Raw genomic sequence first — 23,805 nt, forward strand, 5'->3', positions numbered from 1 at the left:
AGTACAACAGAGTCTGTTCAGCTGGTTCAGAGCTCCTTCACCATGGAATGGTTCAGAGGTCTGACCAAGATCACACGGAAAAGACATCTTAACTAGCCAGGCCAAGGCGGCCAGGTCACCTAGAATGTTGGCCGTATCACCTCTCTGAATCCTCTTCCTGGCCCAAAGGTCTTAGTACCCCTAATAAAACCAGCTGGTAATTAAAACCTTGAAAACCACACTTCCCTCATCTGCTTTTCTACCCCAGGCTCAACTAATTATTACATCTAATAAACAGTCATTCCCACATACCAGAAACACAATTTAAACAGAGTATATGTTAATACATGATCATATGAGAAATTGACACCACATGTGTGTGGGAGCTGCATGACAACAAGAATCGTGCAGATATGATCTTCCAAGTTTCCAATGAATACTTTGCATGAAATATTAAGTTCAAAATAAAAAGTGATCAGTGTGGGGCTGCAACTCATTATTTTTGTTATTGAGTGTTCTTTATTATTTAGTTGATTAATCCCTTCCACTGTGCTCTGGTCTTTAGATGTCTTTGTCCAACAGTGATTAAAAAGAAAAACAGAAAAAATAAAATAAAATAAATGAAATAAAAATGCCATGGCCAATCATCACGTTGGAGAAGCTGGAACCAGAAAACATTTGATATTTCTACTTGTCAGTTGATTATTTTTTGACGATCAATCATTACACACACAAAAATGTTGTAAATGAATTGTCTCACGGTTGATTAATCAGTTATTAATGGTTTCAGATTTAGATCAGCGCCAACTGGTCTGATCTGCGTCATGTCTTGTCAGCCATTCAAACACATTGTCCTTTTGCTATGACATTTTCAAAACATACTTCCACTTCCCATTTCATGTCTCTCTTTTTTTTCTTGTTAAAAACCTGGAAGTTGCAGTTGTATTCTTCAGAGCACTGTATCAGCCTGCTGACCTGCACACAGCGACGTGCGCACTCGCCGCACAGCGTACGTGTGCGTCCAGTTTGTGCCGCGCTGTGATTTTCTATTGGTGCGCCTCAGGAGTTTGGTGGCACCCGATTTGCTCTGCTGTGGGTGTGTGCGAGCCGCTCGCGTTGACTGTAGTTGACTCCCATTGGTCGGCAGGGATCCTCCGGCGCCATTGGTCTGCCGTGTTCAGTTCCCTCCCTGACAATTGGCTGGCGCTTTAGTCATCACGCAAGAATGCGGAAGTCTCGTAGTCTACTGAGTCACCGTTGTGTCAGCTGATTCTGTCTGAGTGAGTAACTCGATTTTAATTTTTAAAATCGGATAACTTGTGAATGAATGTGTTGCGTGTGTCATGTGGTCGGGCTGCCGGTCTCGTGTGGGACACGTGAACCTCGAGCCGTTTAGCCGTTCTTCCGACGGAAAGTGAGCGAATTGTACACACCAGCTTCTAGTAGTGGTGCTAGCCGGTAGCTAGCATGATGCTAACGTTTGCAAACAACACACACACTTTCGGTTTGTCAACTTGTCCCCGCCTTGCAACAGGACTCGTGAGTAGTGAGGCTGTCGTCCACTTTCACTTTCACCACGCATGTAAACTTTATCCGTGTGATCGCCGGTGAACACCTGTTGTGGTGTCAGGTGTCCGTCACTTATTGATAGAGGATGTCATCCTCCGGGGAACACTTTGATTTGGGTTCACCTGAATCAACTGGTTACCTTCGGCTCCTCTCAGGAAATACACGAACTGATCAAGACTGTTTTCTCGATGGTTCCGCCACATTTACCACCACATTACAGTACACACTATGACAACAATACTTTTAAATTGTAACGATCTCACTCCAACTATATACTGTCAAAGCACACTCAAGAATGACTTGTTAACGCTGAGCCGCAGGAAGAGTCAAATACGAGTGGTTGGTAATATTCTTTACTGTAGTACTGAAGGCATGGACTTACAGTAATGATATACTGTCACTCTCCCTCCCTTTGTGTCGCTATATTGGGTTGTAAAATACAGATCAAGTGCTCGTCAATACCGTGTTCTTTAAGAGCTTTACGCCAAACTAAGTGACCAAGATTACAATCATTACTTATCAGTTTTCAAGCATTTATTAGAAGAAAAGGCACGAGAAAAGTCAATTTTCAAAAATACAATTTATTTCCAAAGGCTTCAATCGTTACCACTCGTATTTGACTCTTCCTGCGGCTCAGCGTTAACACGTCATTCTTGAGTGTGCTTTGACAGTATATAGTTGGAGTGAGATCGTTACAATTTAAAAGTATTGTTGTCATACTGTGTACTGTAATGTGGTGGTAAATGTGGCGGAACCATTGAGAAAACAGTCTTGATCAGTTCGTGTATTTCCTGACAGTTGGGCCATAACACCGGCTCACAGGAGGGAACATTGGTTGGTCGTGCTGGAAATTTTCGGAAATATTTTGATTGTTCGGTCAGAGGAAAGCACCCTGGAATCCCCCATGGGACTGGAAGTGTGCTTTATATCTAGAGAAAAGGGAACTGGTTTTGAGAGAAAAAGTAATCTCGCCGCAGCCGTTGTCTCTGTGAAGGCTTCATATATAGTTGCTCAAGTTCTGTATGTTTGGTTGTAGTTGTCTTTCATTTATAGATATTTACAGTAAAGTTTGTGGTTAAACTGAAAAATGCCAATTAATTACCTTTCTTTGACGTAAGGGTTTGAAAATGAAATCTTGGCAATCATGGCCATTTTTGGAATGAAATAATAATAATAATATATATGTTTTAACTCCCTAATATCAATATTGGCATTGGCTCCCACAAAGACCAGATCGGCCCAGCTCTATACATTTGTATAAGTATTAGACTGCTGTACCTAATAAACTGGCAAACGAGTGTACATGCTGTGGCAACCAGACAATAGCTAGATACAACAAGCATCACCTGGTTCCTTGGGTCTGGGTCTGCAGCTACTTGGACGGATGACTTGAGATAGTGGAGCTTTTTTTATCCAGCAGCATGAAAGTGTGGAGCGCTCACTCTGCAGCTACTTCTGGGGACGGAAATGTCCCCTGAAGTACGCTGCGCAATGACCTTGAAGAATCTCAGTAGACTGAAGGCTCACCGACTGATGATTGGGATCGTGGACTTTTAAGGGGCAGCCCTGTGTTTTCAGCACTATCTGCAAAAACGTATTGCAGAGTACGCATCACATGTAATTTTCTCATTCAAATAAAACTCAAATATAACTCATAACATTGCATTGGTAACTACCCAGACAGGTATTGTATCGGTACTAGCAAAGTTCTATTCCATACCTTGGATACCAAGGGCAAATGACTGATATTGACTGAAATCACTGTTTTCTTTTGTGAATCCCTCATTGGGCAAAAAGCTGTGTAGGGAGTTATTGCACAAGAGCGTGAAAGTGAGACTTATTTACTATTTATTTATACCATGTTCAGGAAACAGCATAATAATATATGCGAAGACATGATTTGACATGCATGAGCAGGGTGTGGTAAAAACCTGGTATTAATAGTAACATTTCTCTCCTCCCATTTTTATGCACAAATACACACCCTACTGTATGTAGAATTGCTGTTTTGTTTTCCTGACAAGACATGTCATTAAAAAAAGAATGACAATGTAAATTTGACAACACACAATATCCTATAAACTGCTGTCAGCTGCGGGCAGATGTTGTGGCACATTATTGAGGGTTTTAAATTTACGACCTCTTTCTTTTCCCCACATGAAGTTTCTCCAGAGTGTTTGTAGAAGCAGAATGATTGCAAAAGAGCTGTTTTGCATTTTTTTGTTTTCATGTGCTGAAAGAGTGAATGAAAGGGAAGAAATTTTGGATTATACCCTTCGACCTAAATCTGTACCCACCTAGATGGAAAAGATAGCTATGCTGTTCACAAATTAAGTAAATGGTGCCAAAACAGTTTTTGAGAAAGAAATGTTTTTCCATCTTCTTTCAAAGTGGCAGGCTTTTGGGTTCTCTTGGTTTGTTTTATTTAGTTTCACAGAGCACTAATATACTGTATAGTACAGTGTCTCGTTTGTCTTAAGTCCAATCTCCAGCAGCAGCAGGCGACTGCTCTCAGCCAACAAGCTCTGATAGAGCCACTGCCCACTTGGACACTTGAATTGAGAGTAACATCCAATGTTGTCCATCTGTATGGTGTATATCAAAAATGCTTGTTATACATAAACCCAAGTATTTTGTTCGTGTTCCTCGTACTAATTTTGATTCATTATATTTTCAGCGGTCGATATTTCGTGCACTTCGCCATCGCTCGTGTTCGTAGGGGGCTTGCCCTAAACCCAACCACCATTCTCACCCATGGTGTCACCACCTGGGGTGTTTGAATGAATGAACAAAAATAACACAGAACATAAATAACTACAGAGGAAGATTTAGAACAATGAATGAACTGAAGTGAACATGTAAAACTTCATATATTCATAAGAACTCTTGGGTGGAAGTCCCGACTTCTGTAAGCCACACCCATCGGGACGCCACAGTATCCTACATGAATACAACGGTGCACAGTAGTGCCACAAAAAATAAATACCTACCACTAGGGCGGCATTTTGACGTTTAATTTGAAAGTGATGGAAGCAAATGAAACCATCGCTGACATGGACCCCAGTGTACCAGGACCTGTTCCAACCAAAAAGCAGAAACGCTGCTGCAGGCAAGGAGGGAAATATCCAGTCGCTGTCAGTTTGTCTGATGCTGAGAACACGGTACAGAGAACACGATAAGGATGAGCTTGTTCATTGGTTCACAGCTTGCGCATGCGTATTGTCACGTCTCCTGGAATTACATAGATGGTGGGCAATGGTGTAACATCTCACATATTTTCTTTGTTTTTACACTTAAATACTGCGTTTAATTTGGTTAAGGTTATGGTTAGGGTTTGTTGTCATACACCAAATTTAACATCAAACTAAAACTTTTTTCGAACTTATCAAAACGAACAATATATTGCTTTTAAATTCAAATGATCACTACATCTCTCTTCTTTCACTTTTCTAAATTTTAATATCTGCCACTGTCAAAGGAAAAGGTTTACTCTGGAGCAGAAGGTGCCGATAATGCACCTATTACGCTGTTGCCAACCACCATTAAAAACCACGAAGAAGAGTGTACAACCAATCACGTTGCGATCTCTTATCTGATTCTGGCCCAAGAACACGGCGTCAACCATAGCTCCTCATCAGGGGAGGCAGCACTTCATCAGAAATTTAAGAGGGAACAAAAGTTGTATGCAATGACAATAAAACACCACTCAGTCAGTTTGAGATTGTGTGTGTATTAACTGAATAAATACATTGCAACTTTGTTCAGGTTATTGCCTTGTGTTGTCTCGACTCCTGCGGTGGCTGACGTTTCTGTGTGAGATCAAACCAGCCATCAAATGCATGAATCTATCATGATCAAAGGAGGCATAAAACCACTTTACCTCCCTTGGTGGAAAAAAATAACCAATCAGAATTTAGTTCATTGCTGTTGCTGTTGAATTCTATATCTCTAACTTGGAGTTGAAAGGAGGCTAGCCAACTCTGACTTTTTGACCAATCACAGAGCCGTTAATAGCTACGCACTGCTATATCTGCTAGTGGAGTATATATAGAGTTGAGGCCATGTTCTTGGGCCAGAACACGATAAGAGATCGCAATGTTATTAGTGGTACACTCTTCTTCTTCATTTTAAATGGAGGTTGGGAACCAGCGTAATAGGTGCATTATGGGCACCAACTCCTCCGGAGTTTTCCCTTTCCTCTGACAGTGGCAGATAATATGTGGCGGAAAAGCGAAAGAAGACAGTTACCCACGTGATAATTTGGTTTTAAAACCAGTATATTGTTCGTTGTGATAATTTTGACAAAAGTTGTCATTTGACAGTTAACTTTAGTGTGCAACAAAGAGCCCTTACCCTTACCCTGAACCTAACCAAAACTACAAACCTAACCCTAACCCATTTTAAATTAAATGCAGCATTCCTATCCTGTTCTGGGCCTCAGACATTCTTCTCCTAGTGACATGATGTGTCGTGTAGTCTGCTGCCATTGAAGATAGTAAAGAGAAACACCAACAATGGAGGGCCAGGAGGATATCCTGCAATATCTACTTGTCAATACATTTTGGAGATTAACATTCCAACACCAGCTACGAATAAAAAATAATGGAAGACCAACTCCGAAACGAAATATAATTCAGAAGACGGCAGGTGGATCACCCTTCTTCAAAATGGATACTCGCGAGTTGGATGTTTAGCAGGCTCGGCAGCTGGGCTTCAGTGGGATGCACAGACTAGAAGGTGTGTGTGCAGGCGCTTACTGGTATGTTGCATAGTCTACCTCCTTTGGCACTACTGGGAATATCAATGGATTACTGCTGTTTTACAATTCAAATCCATACTGTATGGCTGCCGCTGAGCGGTTTCACTGTCATGGCACTATGCTGTTTTGACATATGCAATCCTATGTACATAATACATAGTCTGTTGTGACTTGTGAAATATGTTCTAACGCTGAAGTATAATGTTATTGGCAGGGGTTGGTAGTAACGGGTTAGAAGTAACGCACATGAATAAAAAATGTTGTTATTTAAAGTAACGAGTACTTTTCAAATTCTTTTTTAGAAACTGTACTCTTTCAAGTAGATTTTTGAGCGAGTAATCTACTTTTAACATTATTTGCCATAATACCTTCGTTGGGGGGGAGAATGTTGTAATTTTGTTACTCCAGTAAACGGAACTGAGGAAAAGACCAATCGGAGAGGGTGTTATGGGATAGCATGTGGAAATAGTTGCGTCTTATTGGCTGACAGGTTTCTGTCTCTGAGTTCCTAGGGCTACTATGCCACTGCTAACTAGCTAAGTTCACACACAGTCAGTCAGTGAAAACATGGACATAGAGAGATTTTTACAGGCAAAAAAAAGGGTTGAAATTGACGCTGAAGCAGTGGCACAGGCACCCACTCATACTGCTGAGGCGGGAAAACAAGGTTTGTTAATGTCTGATTGTCCATGTTATAGTTATATATATATATATATATATATATATATATATATATATATATTTTTAAATATTTTTGTCATTTTATTAAGCTGATTTAAGGGTCTGCCGCCAAAGAAAGAGCGAGCGCCGATGCTCAGAACGAATAAAATGTCAGTTTGCTGAGTTGTTCTGCCTCCTAATGGTCATTTTGCCAATTTCGCTTTAAAGGTTCTGTCTGTATGATTTAGTGGTATCTAGTGGTGAGGTTGCATTTTGCAACCACTGTTGATTATACACAAATGAAAACATGATTAGGAATTTTACATTTCTTATAATAGATTCCCCCTAAGTCCTTTATTGTCATTATATTAAATTGTTTTGCACAGTTGTACAGTTAAATGCCCTGACACTATTTTCCTGGAGACAATGGGTGACCCATTGCTGTGAGTGTAATAGTGTACCTTCTTTTGTGAGCAACTTGTTGCTGGTTGCTCACACGGGGCAAGTTCGATGAGAGCCATCGCTTTTGATAGAATTTGTCATGAGTTTATCGTAGGAGGGTGAAATGTCCGTGCCCTGTAGTGTGGCCTCTTTCACTTTGAGAAGCTTGGCACTGAGAGAGTGGGAGGGAAAAGGAGTAAGCAATAGAGACAGAGCCAGGGAGGGAGGGAGGGAGGGAGGGAGGGAGGTATGTCATGCACTGGATTACAACCAGTATGTGTTGGGGAGATGAGACAACCGCTACTTTGCGAGGCATTGAACTTTCATTCAAGGCAGGGAGACCTTAAACAAAAGGTGTGATTCAACACTTTGCACAGGTAAGAGAGAAGCTTACATTGAATATAGTATTTTGTGAGTCGGGTAGTAATTCTTTTTTTCCTTTTGGTTGAGCTGTGTGCAAAAAGGGGGTGTGTCTGAAAAAAACAAACATTGAGTTGACAGCACTGCACAGTGAGAATTTCAGTCCACTTTCAAGTCCTTGTAAGCAATGTATTGCACTAAACTGTTCTAAAATCAGGGAAGTCGTGTGTTTAGTCTGTGTTTTAGTCTGTGTGTATGTGTCGAAGTCTTTGTAATAGACCGAGTGTCCTCCACTCCCTCCTGACGGAGCTTGCGTGTGTGTCAGGAAGAGAAGGCAGTGCAATATTCGTGTGGCTTTTCATACAGTTAGTTATTGAATCGATTGTTTGGTTTCAGGCTGCTCAGTGTTTCACTGTGTCTTTTATTTTGAGCATTTAGACTAGTGGCTTTATAATGTTTATAATGAATAACCAGAACCACTTGGTCGTGTGTAAGAATATCAGGATATCCACCTCAGCACTTGTTGGTGTGCTGGGTAGTTGGAGGAGTTGTGGAGTTTGCCCACATCTGTTGTCTGCATCTCCTGCAGCTATCTGTTTGGCTGCTGATAAAATGATGAGGAATGTCGAGTTTGCGTTTCCCGTAAATCGGAGTTTCTTCCGTCAGGTCAGGTGATATGCCCCAAGGTTTTTCAATGTGACAACAGACTTCCTGCTTGTGGCTGCATGTCCGACTGCAGCACTGCATGTCTGGAGTGTGTTTACATTGACGTGACCTGATTTGTAGAGAGAGTACTTCTTGTCCCTGGCAGCCAGTTTAACCTTCAGTTTCTATACCCCCACATTCCTCTGAGAGCTGTTGGGACTGTGGGGATGTGGTCAGTTCTATCTAAATGAAAAGTATATCCAGGCTCAACATCCTCAACAGTTAGCCTTTTTTAAAAAGATTTCAGTGCCAGTGAATGCTGTACTTTACACCAAGCAGGATTGAAATCCTGCCATTTTACGCAATCGCACACACTCCTGCAACCACCCACACACTAACACACGCCCAATGTCTGAAGATAGCGTGTTTTTTATGTTGGCAGGAACCTTCGCTGGCACAGCAGAGCCCAGTAGACGGGAGGAGAGGGCGGGATCTGAAGAGGAGCACCCAGACCAACCGTCTACAGCACTGGCTGGCAGCATGGTGAGCCAATCACACTCCTGGGGTGGGGATTATATGTGTATGTATAACTGCTGCAGATTAATGGTTGATATTAAACTAGCTGCTTTCTGAAGATGAAATGGCAAGTAGGGACATGCCGACTCGCACACAGGACATGTCACTGTACCGTCACAGGCCTAAACCAAGTGCAACATGTTTAGCAATTGAATACACTTCTCTAATTTTTGTCAGTGCTGCAGTCAACTGTATTGTACATGCTAATTTAAACAATGTATACGTTTATCTGTCAGACATCTAATTTTTGCAGGGAGGTCACCAATTTTCACTTTGTCATTGAACCAATATGTCTCGAGCACCTGAACCTGGTGTGTTCATTTCTAGTTTGTCTGTCGGACATACAAAAATAACACATTTCTGTGCTATTGTTTATTAAATGCTGGCAGCGTTTGAATGCAGATGCAATAAAAAAAATGCTTGTAAGATTATGATAATGTGCTAGCAAACACATTTGGCCATGTGTTTGGATGGGAAGCTAGTGAGGGACTCGAGTTTGGTCGGGTTCTTTTGGAACTGGCAAACATGCAAAACAAATACGTGAACACAACAATTTAGCCACATAGATTTTGTGCAATACCAGTTTAAATGAGTGAAAATAGACTTTCCCCTGTCAGCATCTCGCTTCACTCCACAAGTAGTTTTCTAAGCAGGTTTACAGTTGGTTTCACCTTGGAGCGTGCTGCTGCTTCAGTAAAAGTGCTGTGTCGCAGGAAACAGATGTTACAAGCGTGATGCAGGTTCCTGCCACATGTGTCATGTACAGCTTTCTGTGATGCAGTACTGTAGTTGAGTGGTGAAGGTGTTGAGCACACACCCTCTCAAGATGGCCACGACTTTTACAGTAGATGCTGGATATAGATCTGTCTTGATTGCCCTCTGGTGGAAGCTAATGGCTGTTCAGTTAATTCTTTTTTTCCCCTATTATGTAATGTAACTGTGGAATAACTGCTGTTTAAAGTTGCTACAAGCAGATTTGTAAGAATGCGAGAGTTGCCGTGGGGACACAAATCTCAGATTTTTATGGATTAGAGACAAGCATGTGATTTGTCTAATCATGCTGCAGTTGATGGCCAGAGAGTCGTAATTTTACTGAAGCATAGTGAAAATAATGAACGAGAAGGAAGGTTATTTGCAGGTGACAACTTGACTAACATTTCTCATGGGCCACCATGACAGTGACCTGATCAGTGTGTCAACTATATTTAACCTAAGTGCTCCATTTCTCAAAGGTGAGGATATGTGTGTAGATTTTAAGGTTTCTCAAATCAGGTGCTAAATGCATTATTCTTCTGCTGCTGTTCTTTTTATGCATCGAATGTCCAAATGTGTTCTGTGTGTTTGCTCTTTCTCTGTGAAGCCACATTTAATGTACTTAAGCCATTGGTGACGGGGAGGCAGTGACAAATTCCCCTTGAAACGAATGATCTTTTATGGGACAGAAATAGGACGTGTAACCAGAGGATGTGTGTCCCGAGGTTCTCGTCAGCTGGGTCCACAGAATGCCACTGTGGCCGCACGCCCAGCTCTCAGCCTTTTTGTGGGACACCCGGTCAAGCTCCAGGCCTGATTGATGGCAGAGGCGAATAAACAAATAATGTGCCGACCGAGGCACATAGAGCGAGAGCGCAGCCAGTCCATTTGTTGAATTATGCTTTTCTGTAATGCATCGCTTCACTGACCCTGTTTAGCATGTTGCTCTCTGGGTGTGGTCGGGTGTGGTCAGAACCTGGCCTTGTTGCACATGTCACCACACTGAGAACTCACACAGCTCTTGAATCAGTGGAGATCAGTAAAAACTCATGTTTGGAGTTAAGTGACTGATTGACAGATGCACTTTGATAGGATTTGTGCAACATGAATTTGCACTTTATTCTCAATTATTTCATATGATATACCACTCCATGAGTGTGTCCTCTTAGAGTTGCTCTTCGGCCGCAGCTGAGGACTTTTCTACCAGTCCTCGGTCTAAGGGTCTGGGAATGCACATGCAATAAGGGTCCTCTTCTCATTTAGAATTGTGTGAATTGTGAGACATTTGCTCCCGCAATTTGTTCCAAAGGTAACATGAACCTTTTAATCCCGTCTCTTGAAGCGGTGTTTAATTGCTTCCAAGCCTCCGGCTTTTTTGCTATAACAAAACGGGAAGTATTGAGTTCGTACCGTTGTCCACTCATGCTGCGATATTGTTAGCGGGATAATGCGAGCATGGAAACAGGGACAATGGGGTTGGTTTACTTTGCCATCAGTACCCACAATGCAATGTAATGCTATCTTGTAGGGGTTGAGCAGAACCCGAAGAAGAGAAGTTAGTGCTGCCACCAACACCATGCACAGTTTAGTGTTTGTGTCCCGTCACCTGCTTACACAAGGATTAAGTCACCTCGGTGTGTGTGTGTGTGTGTGTGTGTGTGTGTGTGTGTGTGTGTGTGTGTGTGTGTGTGTGTGTGTGTGTGTGTGTGTGTGTGTGTGTGTGTGTGTGTGTGTGTGTGTGTGTGTGTGTGTGTGTGTGTGTGTGTGTGTGTGTGTGTGTGTGTGTGTGTGTGTGTGTGTGTGTGTGTGTTCTTCTTCTTCTTCTTTTTTTTTTTATTGAATGTACTGAGTGACTAGATAGTTAAAGCCAGAGGGCTCATTCCAGGTTGTCGTAAATGGTTTCACTGAAATTCTCCTTAAGGTGACTTTTGCTTCTGGCACAATTTGACCTTGATCTGGTTCATGAGGTCTGGCTGTCGATGTCTGGTTTCCCGTTCCTCCTTTTCATTCTATTCGGTTAATGGTAACTTTGTTTTTTAGGTTCATGGTAATATGAGCATCTTTTGATCAGAGCTTACCACATGCCTGAGATGTTCGGATAAACAACTTTTAACGGCTGCCTAGCTAATCAAATGCAAATTAAAAAATATTGGACAGCCTGCATTGTAATGCTTTTATTGCATCATTCAGCCAAATCCTGCTTCAAGCTAATGGTTCAGTTTGCCACAGCTAAATGTGACACACATTTTACTCATGACCTGTATGCTGCAATCATTTCACCTTCAGAATAACTATAATTGTTTGAGAGAAAAACATGTTGTAGACAACAGATTGTCAAATAATTATGGGTTTTGGCTCGTATAATTATTGCATGTGCATTCCCAGACACTTCCCAAGATACATATGCAAATATTTCTGGAGTTTGAATAGATGTTAGCTTCATATAGGCCCTTCCTAATGTCTCACGTCTATAGCTGTGTGTAGGCTGACACTCTGTGTTTGTGACTTGCTGCCCTCCTTTCCTAAAATAAAATGTGAGACACGGGAGGCAAAAGCTGGTGCTCACTGTTGCAGCTAGTTCAGGCGAGGCTGGGCTGGGGAGGCACAAAGAATGGGGGAATTTAAAGCCCAGTGTTTTTACTGTGGAGCCGCTCCTCATAGAGTAGAGATATTCAGAAATTTCTGAAATGTCCATGCGGCTTTTGTTTTGTTTTTTAAAGGAGGAATGAATGGAATAGTTAGAAAATGGTTTGAAAGCCAGAGCTCTGCACTTTATTCAAAGTTTATTGTTTGATTTAAAAAATACTGAAAAAAACTCCGAATTGCATATACAGGTTTACACTGAGATAAAATGTCAAAACAGGTGTATTTGACAATATTATTGACACAAATGATGTTCCATCTACAAATGAATCATTTTGAATGGTCTACCTGTTGAGATCATACTGATAGTGGAGAGTTTTCAAAGACATTAACATCTCTGAGAGACTGAGTGCTGATGGCGGCTTATTAAAGCATTCATGCAATGCCAAACATCGAAACATATGTGTGCCATCGGGCTCAGCTGCATAATGGTCCATTTCACATCTTCATTTCACTGGAGGAAAATAAATGCAACGAGTCAGAGGTTTTTCATGTGACATGAAAATCATCCTAGGAAAGGTTATGCCTGATTTGTGGAAGTGCATGAGTTAATTTATTTGATGAGAGTGCAATGCACCATTCCTCCTGCAACATAAGGATCTCTTTTATAATATGATGACATAGTCATGTGACATAGCATTAAAAATTGTTAATCTGAATCTGTTCAGTCTGCATGAAATGGGCATTGTTTTTGTGTTCATAAGCCAAATTTAATTTGGATGCATAGAATATAATAACTATCCTTATATATTGATGGATACTATAAAAGATGCAAATATTAACACTGGTCAGTTGTTTAAATGTTCTTTCTGCTGCTGAAGCAATTCAGAACTATGCAGAACTAACATGGTTACAAATAAGCATCACTAACTTTTAAATGAAACTGCTGAAGAATCTTCTCATTCAAAACAAATGTAGTCAAAAGTATAGTATCACTTTTCATTTGCCATAACCAAAGACCCACTGTAGACACTGTGCAGCTGGGTGTGCAGGGAAAATCACCAACTAAATATGTAAAATTCATCAATCCTGGACTATTCTTGTGTTCTATCGTTGTTACCATGATATCTTTTGTTTTATTTTGGATATTTTGTAATCCAGATGAAACATGATTCTGCAGAATTGCTATATACATATATAAAGAAGCCACAGTAGGGATAACAATAGTTTAATCCTTTTCTATTTTCCATTAAACTTTGGACGTTTTGCAGTAAATGGCACATTAACATGGGAAGATATAGTGTAAAGTACAGCATATCTCATTATCAAATGCTATCGGATCAGCTAACCTTCCTTTTTTACTGACAGAAGATATTGCACACTCACTGGCTGTCATGTAGGAAGTGTGTTTATAATTACAAGTAACCAAGTACCGTGTTTAAATTACTTAATGGGACATCCCCTTGTAAAATGAATCCCATTCTAATGTTGCTGTGTTCTGTACCCAGTCTGTGCTGTGTTTACATTATACATGTTACATAATGTGGGGTCATACCCACGAGTGACTGTCACGACTCTACCAGTGAGGAGATTGGGGCAGGAGGGGGAAGGGCTGCGTGTCTCAGTGTAGTATAGGGGACGCCGTACACACCATGTACGTCCAGTGACCTTCCCTGATTTCAAGCACTGGACTAAGCAGTTCAAAGGAAGAAGACACTGGAGATTCGAGATGTGTTTGTGTCTGAAGAATGCTGTGTCATCAGAGATTTCCGCATAGACCCCCCCCCCCCCCCATCTGTCCTCTGCCACGTAATTTCCTCCTGCACTAGATCAGTTGCAGCCGGTGCAACCGTTTTGTGATGGAATACTGTCCAACCACTGGATGGAGTGTTTCTCTGCTCTCTGTCTGTGGCTTCAGGTTGTGTTTTTGTGTTCGGCATAACCTGTACACACACAGCAATATGAGCACACCGTGTGTGCTGGGGCGGTCGCTCCACTGTGCTGCGTTTGATGTCAGATGGTGCGTGCACGGCAGTCGGAGCATCCTCCTGGTTGCTGGCCGTACACTCTCGGCTTTACCGCCCCATTGCTGAGGGAGAAGCATATATTTATGAGGAGATGTCGGTGAAGGGTGAACAAGGAGGGAGTGGGGGAGGAGTAAGGGATGAGAGGGAGACGGGCAGAAATGTGTGCGAGCATGTGAATGTGAGAGAGGGAGGTAGATGCGCATGCAGAGGGTGGAGCTTAGCATCAGGCAGTTCCCTCTATCTTCCTTTCTCTCCTGCTTTCCCTTCTCGCAGTTTCCCTCCATCCACTCGCTACAGTGGATAACACATCTGCAGTGATTTCATCACCTCTGCTTTCATCTTAGTTCCAACTCAGCTGATCTGGTGGACTGCTGCTCTCGGTTGCACATTGGACTATTCTTCTCTCATCAGTGCAACAGGGGCTGTCTCCAGACACCAGCGTGCTCTTCTCCCTCCTCTCGCTGGGAGTGGCGGGTGGTTGGGGGGGTGGGGTGTGTTCCTGAATGAGAGCCGGGACCGGCATGTTGTCCCACAGCGCCTCTTGAGAAGGGGGAACAAGCAAAAGGTGGTGGGGGGAGGAGAGGGGTGGCAGGCGGAGGGGCTCGGAGTGGGTGACGGTTGGAGAGGCTCCGGCTGGGAGAAGAATGGTTATGCCGGCTCCTCGTGCTCTGGTCCTGCTGCTGCTCCATAGGCTGCGTGTCATTCTGGCACAGCCCTGCATCTCCTCGACATGAGCCTTGCAGGAAGGGTGTCCTGCTCCATGCTCAACTGCTTCGTAAGTCAACATGCTTTTATTTTAGTCTTCATTTTTGTTCATGGGTGTGTATTAAACCCCCCTCCATCGCTACCTCAGCTTATGTGTGTGTGTGTGTGTGTGTGTGTGTGCCTGCCCATCAGTGGTTGATGGGGGGGTCGTCGACACACGTGATCGCTGCGGTTATTAAGTAACCAACACCGACTCCACATACATACAAAATTTTATTTCATCAGGGTGTCCTCATGCGTGTGGTGATGAAAAGCAACTTTATTGCTCTGATCACTCAACTGTGTTGCATGAAGGGCTCTGAGCCGTCAGTGTGTTGATTGGCAGGGAGGAGGGACGAGGCCTATCAGGAGGAAGGCGTGTGAAATGTGTGCTGCTGAGGGAGAGCACACTGTGCAGTCACTGTTGCAGTGAAGAGTGTTCACTGCAGTGGACAACCTGCAATAAGGAGTATGGCACTGGGAGGTATACTGTAGGGCAGTGGTGGGGAACCTCCGGCCTCCGAGCTGTACACGGCCTGCGAGAGACGATTCATAAATGTAAAAAAGCAATGCAGAAACACCAAAAGAAGGCAATTAAATTTTCCTGCTTTAAAAGAAAATAACAAGATAGTAGACTAGTACACTTGTCCCCCAGGGTGGTCTCTCCTGGCTGTATGCCTGTCAGTCAGGGGGGAAGGAAACGCATACGTAGCTGTTATGTCTCATCACGGTGAAGTCAGTGTGCCTAAGTGGATGCGCTCACAGTGGTGAAAATGAAAATCTCGGTGTCTTTACATCTGGAAACATGCAGCTAAATTGGATAAGTTAAAATGACAAATGGCTTTTGGATGAAGTCAACGGTCTTAGGCAGAGTTTGCATGCCCAACAAGCAGCTGTCACGGGAACGCATTCTGACAAAGACTTGTGTTATGCAGGCAGGTTTTGTGGTGAGCGAGCTGAGGGCCGAGAAGCAGAAACCAGAAGGAGAATTTGTTGAAGGAGCCTTGTTGGCAGAGCTGCTAGAACCAGACCAAATAAAAATGTCTTGTAGAACTGTCACATAGTCGATGACTGAAATGGCACAAGATGCTGAACAAAACAGTGAAGAACATGTCCTGTTTTTCTTTTCAACTAGCCATTTCTCTGGCACAGGACTGAGACTGTCATTGGAAGCCAGGCATGGCTTTATCAAAGGTGAGGATTTCTCTTAGCAAGTTGTTTTGGTTAAAACCAGTTGTGCTTTTTTGAATTTCTTAAACTTAAATGTTGATAGCACATCGTTGACGGGGTCACTTCTCTGTACCAATGTTAGGCTAGCTGAGCCCAAAGCAAACTCTTTTGGCATCTAGAAATACGAGGAACTATTTTATTATTATAAACTCCTGACCTCTGGAATGGGTGACGGACGCTCTAGCTAAGGGGCTTAAATCCCATGTGCGCCAGCGGCTGTCTTAAGCACGTCTCTTACGGTGTCGGCGTGTGAGGTTAGGGGGGGTGAATTTTGTCCCCACCAGAGATAAAAAAAAATTCTGCAGAGGTGGAGATACATGGACCAGAAAGGGGGAAATCCCACGCATCCCCCCGGCAAATCTTAACCTGTTTATACTACTATACAATATACTGCTATACATACTATAAAAGTACAACTGCATCTAAGCCAAAAACATGAAACAGAAATATTTGATAGTTATTTACCGAGGGATGTACATCCATATTTTACAGCTAGTCAACATTTTATATTCAATTCATAATCAATTGTCAGTGTCATACCATTACTTTCACTCTTTCATGAGTCCAGAGTTGTAAGTAAACCTTGAGACTAGGTACTCTTGTGCACCTGTAATAAGTGCCATCACGCCCAAATATCATCTGGACACGATTCCTGGAAAGCACGAGTTTCATTTCATGCATGACGAGAATAATATAGTTATCTTTAATGAGCTACAGATCATAAACGGCGATGTCATCATAAGTAGTTGTGTTTCACATTCACTTCTGTCAGGCACAAGTCATGGGACAGCCTTCGAAATGGCTGACGAGCAAAAGACCGGCCAAGAGAACACACGTTTTAATCTCCTTCTGTGATCAGAAAGATTGTCCCACTTCATCGATAAGATTAAAGATTCTTTATTGTCATTGTACCGCTAGGACGAAAGGAATTGATAAGCACAGGGGCATATGAGTCACAGGGGTCAGACTATTGGAAACCGGTAACTGGTTCTCTATTTCCATCCCTAACCATCGTCAATGTCTTGTGCAATAAGGACTATACAGATTTAGGCCCCAATAGACATCATTTACTGAGAGATTATTTGCATGCTATGCTAATATCTTCAACAGCAATAGACGGTGTTAATATTGGGAAAGCTTTACACTTATTTCCACCACAGTTGTTCCAGAAGAACCATTGTAAAGTCTTGTAATGTCTGGTGGTTCCACCGGTTCGACTCCTCCTCCATGTGACCAAACGTGGTCAGCCCCTACACAATTTCTCTTTATTATGTCTGTAGTGCAGCTGAGTTGGCAGTTCTCCTTCTGCGTCAGTGTCTGTATAATTTAGTATCCAGGTCCTCTGCTTCTCAAGTGGGCCACAGCTCTGTCAGTCTTCTCACGTGGACGAGAGATACAGTCATTGTGCCAAGTTTTCACGACCATGGTCTGTTACTGTTCCAATATATCATGTTTATCCCCCTCTGTGATATGTTGTCTGCACTAAATGGAACCATAAAAAGCCTAATTGAATTGGGTAAGATTTTTTCCATGACTCAGATTCTATTATACCCACCAGCTAAATGAATCAAGAGTGCAAGTAGAGACAAAAGCTTTTTGGGGTTGTGCTTCAGGCACACGTGTGAGGCTGAGTGGGCCTCGCCACTCGGCACGACACCAAGGCAGCAACACTCATATGACTTGTGACGCAAAGGAAGCTGTCGTGATGACAGCGTCCTGACGTAGGTACAGCAAAACGAGGTTGGATTTATTTTTTTTAACTGAGAAGAAGAGAATTTAGAAGGGTAAGTCACCATAACTTCCTGGTGATTTCTCATACCTCAGCGTACGAATGTTTTGCATGAATTCTGCTTGCGCATAGAAAACCTTGGCTCCGTCTAGTTTCCTCAGCTCTTGGAGTACAGCCCAGTTATGAGCCTAAAATGGGAATGATCATTTATAACGCGGTGGTCTATGAAATATTAAGTCGGAGCAAGGGCAGGCAGAAAAAATGCATCCAAAGAGATCGCTCATTCTCTGCCGTCTTTGAGCTTTACCGATTACTTGCTTTTCGGCTCATATTATGTGACTTTCATTCTGTCCTGTCCTTGCTTCCTCTGTTTACGTCCACCCTCGTCCATTTTTCATTTCCTCATTGTGGGTCACTCCTCACAATTTAGACAATGTGACATCCTGCAGTGTGAAACAGTGAATAACTGGACACATAAAAGCAGATGTATAAGTGGATGTAGTCCACACATTTAGGAGGTCACCTCTGCATCCTGTAGTGATTATCTAATCTGCACAACCGTAGAACAAAACCCAGTCAGATTAAGTAAATAATCTGGCGAGTAAGGACAGCAAATTGTTTCCTGAAGCTTTAGAGAGATAGGGACTGGCTGCAAAAAGAGGTTGTTGTATCCATGGCAACCCGACACGTGAAGTCTGTGCCAGTGTCTTTTTCATTCTCTCCACCTATTCAACCTTTTTGTTGTCCTGCTCTCTACTTTGTTCACCCCTCCATTTCACACACAAGCAGAAACCTCATGGAAAGCAGTTTTTCCACACATTCTTTCCCCAGAGAGTTAAAACTTTATTTTAGTGCAGCAAAAATGAGCCCTGCACATTTTCACCTCTATATACACACTGTTTATCACCTGCGTTAAGAGCTGTCTACTCAGCTGCTGCCTGATACTGTCACCGATATGGCGATACATATTATCAAGACATTGCATATGCCACCAACTCTTGACATTTACATGTGATAGATGCATAGAGTCGTGTGTGCGTGCGCATGCCTGTCAGCTCCAGTGTTTTGATTGCTGGTTGGACGAAGGTGGGGGAGGGTGCGCAGGCCCACAGCAGTGACAAAGCAAAAAACGTGCGGGCACAGTACAAGCTGTGCTCCATCTTTTCGGGTCGGTGGAAAGTGAGAGCATTTCTCTTTTCCCTTTTAATCTCCTGTAAGCTGATTGTCTGGTTGCGGACGCCATGCAGTGGACCAAAAATCAGAAAACAGACGTGCCTCACTACTTGTGTTTGTTTGCAAATGTAAAGACAGACTTTTCAGCCCGGTCTTGTTTAAGTGTTACAAAGCTAAAATATCAAGGTTGTCAGCAGGAGAGCTTTCGGTTGTTTTCCTCCTCACAGTGCCACACTGCTGTTTGTGTGACATTTTCTCTCCTCTTGTTGGCTTTTTAAACTGTCATAAAATCTTGTCTTGCTTCTGATGTTTAACACTAAAAACGTCCACATATACGCCAGTCTGTATTTTTATAGCCTGTGTTTTTATGGATCATTGGAGCAGCACGACATCTACACAACTTTTAGTCAGCAGTTCTCTGCCTTTAAAGTACACTGTGTTCTAGCAGGCCTCTGAGGAGTGCATCGTCAGGAGAGAAGTGACTAAAAGATGCCAAGTATCTACCAGGTAATGGAGTACAAGATGCAATGCTCCTCTCTAAGTTATTGGCATTAATTCAAGTGGAAGGCTCTATGACGATGGCTTCTTGAGTAAATCAGGGCAGTGAAACCTTGAAGAAAGTAAATGAGCATGTGCCTGGATGGCTGGCTGGTGGTGGCTCAGACTGCCTGGCAACAGTGTGTGAGGTCAACCTCCTCACAGGAGACCTCTGACAAATGGCCACTGTCATGGTCCATCCATTCGCAGGTGAAGATAAGTAAAACTGACGATGAACAGAAGGCTCACCAGTCTAGGCTGCCCCATGGTCAAAGGCAAAGAGTTTGGGGGTGGGGGGGTTGCATTGCAGAGGGTCTTGGAGGAGTTAGGACAAGTTTCATTTCCTGAAATTGAAGTGCTTTAATGTTGACCGGAGCAGCTTCTTTTCAGAAACACAACACAGTTTGAGTTGTAAATGTTGTGTTTTACCTTGAGGTTTGGTGGAACAGTCGGTTGCGGCTCTGTTATGGTTGTTACATCTCCTTCACCATGAGTGTGTCTTACGTGGAGATGGAAACACAGCATGAGCATAAAGGCATAATTTGGGGGATTTTAAGACGGTGCTAACGTTATGTTACTAATGTTTGGCACAGCCTTGACCCCCACCTCCATGGCTGCCACAACACTGCCATTTATTGCAATCAGTGGTGTAGGAGTGTTGGGTAGACTGGCTTTGTGTAGTGATTTACTGTGTTAAGCTTTCTCTCACAACTTCCCCATGGCCATAATAATCCACCAGTACAAGGACAGCACTAACTGTTCTCCATTCAGCTGATCCTAAGAGCTCAACATCTGTAATGTGTCCTCACAATTTCTTAGATTTAGTGCTACAACAATTTATAATTTTAACTATCTATTATTCAGCTAATTGTTCCTATGATTTCATCTACACAACGTGCTTTGTATTTTACCATACCCAAAGATGGCATCTAACCCCTAACCTTAACCCCTCCAAAATACCCACAGAAATTAAGTTAACCATCATAAGTGGCAAAGAAAAGCATCAAGTCCTAACATTTGAAAAGTCTAAGCCATCAAGATTTGGCACTTGCTTGATAATTATGAAAATAGTTTTGAACGCATACATGTTTCATCATTTCTTTTTTGCAATTGTTAAATTGGTTTTGGCAGAATTTGGTTCTGAAAAAGTAACATTCAAAGGTGCACAAGTCATTTCAAAAGCAAACAATTTCTGTATTGCTGAGCTTAAAGATTGATGTTCCCTGTTGATCCAGGCTCTGTCAAAAGATGTATCACAGAAGCTTAGGCCTGGGCGTTCTATGGCCAAACATGTTACTATGATAAAAAGGTTCATATCAGACAAATTATAACTTCTTTTTTTTCAAACTTGAAGGCAGATTTTTGCTTCTTAATTTAAGTCGAAGAGAACGGACTGTTGTGGTTTAAAAAAACACTCGCCATACAGCGAAAAATGATGCGATCTGAGGTAGAACATTCAAAAACTGTAAATGTGTTACACTTAAAAGCATTATATCAATATATAGTATATTGAGAAAATTATTGTTTTCGCTTTATCATGCTGTCCTACACATGCTGACAAATGAAGCTTTGGCTATCATGTTCTTCTGATCCCCATGCTGCAAATCAGATGGTGACATATAGGGGAGGGGCTGCCGCGGTAGGGACACCATCTCCATCTGCTACCAGTCAGCCCAATGGGTATGCCCATCACGTGGTTTAATCACAGGCATGGACCTTTGGATGTCAGATGTAATGAGTGTGAACATTGCGGGAGGTCTCCATAATCAGACACCAGGGAGTTCCCCACTGTCATATTTTTTTGGTTCGAAAGAAGAGACCAACCAAATCTGAGGATGTGGTCCCATGAAATAAACCACAGATGACTTTGTTCTGCCTCCCTCTTGTTTCCTTTCACAGCTCCATATGTGTTTTCATTAAGAAATGGCATCAACATACTTACCCAGATGGAGACACCAAATCCAGCAGAGTAGTAAAGGTAGCGGTGTTCAGGCTGCTTAGGTATCGGCAGAAATCACAGAGACAGTCACAGCAGATGATCAGAAACCTGGGTAATGTTGAAGTAACATGTACAGTACTGTATATACAGGCAGCAGCATCTCTCTCTGCTCTGTTCATAAATCACATCTCAAATATGCGCCAAACAAGGACATCACTCAAAATCCAGACACTGGCATTACTCGTGAATGCAGGGGATTTACACAAATAGGGCATGTCCTTCAGTTTCGTCATTCCATTACCTTGTTCCCCTTTCTCTCCGGTGATTGAAGTGTGACCTGATGAAAGCATTTGCCCTGTCAGAGAGGGCACCGGGCAGCCTAAGCTGCAAGGACAGGTGTTAGTGCCCTCTTTGTTCCTCTTTCACTCTCACTTCTGCTGCTCCTCGAGGTGTTGCAGTATAAATTCAGCCAAACTTCCATTATAGTAGGTTGTGCTCTTGATGAGCCTACATTGGGATGTTTCTCTTATCAGAAACCTTTGAAACGTGGCATTCAAATTAGTTTGTCTTTGATCTCCTGGGCATGTCAAGAAAGGAATTATTACACATCAATGCCAGAGCATTGTGAAAAACTGGTCGTGTGTGTGAAATACTTAACTAAGTCCTGGTATCTTCTGTTTGTTCAAGACTAACAGCCAGTCACAAAGTCTACAGGTTGTTGGTAACCCCTATCTATCATTTGCATATGCAATAACTGCCTGTACAGTGCCAAAGCAAGCACAATATAAATATATCAAAGTTTAATTCTTCCATCTGTATTATTAGCAATAAATCGGGAAAGATGCTGTTCAAGATTGAGTGGTTAACATTTTGAAAGAGCTTGTCTCGTCTACCTAACAGAGGGTTCAGGCAATTTTGATGTCTTGTAGTCAATATTTAATCTGCTACGTGATGTCTGTGAGTTAGCTGATGAGAATTGTGAAATTCCACCTGACACAGTATCTTGCCAACCCGATAAATGTTCAGTACAAGAACAGTATGAACCTTTTTTTTCTTGACTCTTTTCTTCCTTTTGATCTGACATTGTTATCTATGATTAAAATATATTAGCTGACTGTTTTGTTTGTTTTCCTTTTTTAAATGTAGCTTTATGTGGTGTTTAATCCTGTTGTGTCGACCTAAATCCTTACAGAGATATTTATCTGACCACCTCTGCATTGTGTTGACAGGGTGAAGAGGGGCCTCCCAGTCTGGAGTACATCAAGGCCAAGGACCTGTTCCCCCAGAAGGAGCTGGTGAAGGAGGATGACAGCCTTCAGGTGAGATGAGCAATCCCCATCAGCCTCGATCCCAACGTAGCATCAGAGTGTTCCTCCGAAACACCCTGATGAAGCTTGGTATTATGTGGTGGTAGTAGCGTCTTGTATGCCGAGGTATTACTGCAGGATTGAGGCCATACTCTGAAGGACAGATGATGACATTTTTTCCGTGCTTTATTAGTATTCGACATTGGAACAAGTAGAGTAGGCAATTTGATGGAGTTGAATATTTACATTTGAATACACCAACGCCCCAGGCTCTGTACAGATAAGGCATCATACTTCTGAAAGAAACAAATTGTCTTCAGTATTATTTAGAAAATAGATTCTGAATTAGTCTACTGCATTGAGATAATAAGACATATTTCTATAAGGCCCGAGAAATGTTTTGAAAGCAGGAAGTTGAAAAATGCTTACATGTGAGCTGAAGAAGGTGTGATTCACATCTTTCTGTACTAGTGGGCGTTTTTACTTGTGTGGCTGTCAAACTGACAGGAAAATGAAAAAGCTGCATGCTACATGAATGAACAATCCCAAATCTTCAGACTGTCTCTACAGTATTCTCTAGTTGTCCAGAGTGTGATCAATGTATTTTCTATTTAAACCATGGTAATGAAAAAAACACAATCAATCAGATTAAATCTAGATTGCATCTACATATACACTTCTACGTAATAACTTTGTAATATGCCAGTGTGTAGACATACATACATGTACACGTCCCTAATAACACCAAACTGCATTAGGCGACCAGAAACACTACCACCCATACAACACACATA

The 23,805-nt window shown here is 42.3% G+C and overlaps 1 protein-coding gene and 1 long non-coding RNA gene across 8 annotated transcripts in view; one reads left to right on the plus strand and one right to left on the minus strand.

Annotated features, from left to right (window-relative positions):
• Positions 1 to 23,805, plus strand: part of mtmr4 (myotubularin related protein 4) — a 42,402-nt gene continuing 18,597 nt past the window's right edge. Inside the window, exons 1-3 of one of the 7 annotated variants that reach the window (XM_035625031.2) lie at positions 1 to 1,259; positions 8,856 to 8,956; positions 22,934 to 23,023. In XM_035625031.2, the coding sequence (XP_035480924.1) occupies positions 8,954 to 8,956; positions 22,934 to 23,023 (93 nt within the window). In that variant the 5' untranslated portion in view covers positions 1 to 1,259; positions 8,856 to 8,953. Of the gene's footprint in view, positions 1,260 to 5,630; positions 6,308 to 7,636; positions 7,786 to 8,855; positions 8,957 to 14,966; positions 15,128 to 22,933; positions 23,024 to 23,805 lie in introns of those variants that run through there. The other 6 variants (XM_035625026.2, XM_035625032.2, XM_035625027.2 and 3 more) reach the window with 6 other exon arrangements.
• LOC118300544 lies at positions 2,345 to 5,333 on the minus strand. Its single transcript, XR_004790102.1, has 3 exons — positions 4,539 to 5,333; positions 2,895 to 3,132; positions 2,345 to 2,477 (listed from the first exon to the last, which is right to left on the minus strand). It is a non-coding gene; the product is annotated as an uncharacterized LOC118300544 (long non-coding RNA).

Source organism: Scophthalmus maximus, chromosome 2, assembly GCF_022379125.1.
Source record: "Scophthalmus maximus strain ysfricsl-2021 chromosome 2, ASM2237912v1, whole genome shotgun sequence".
Classification (NCBI taxonomy): domain Eukaryota; kingdom Metazoa; phylum Chordata; class Actinopteri; order Pleuronectiformes; family Scophthalmidae; genus Scophthalmus; species Scophthalmus maximus.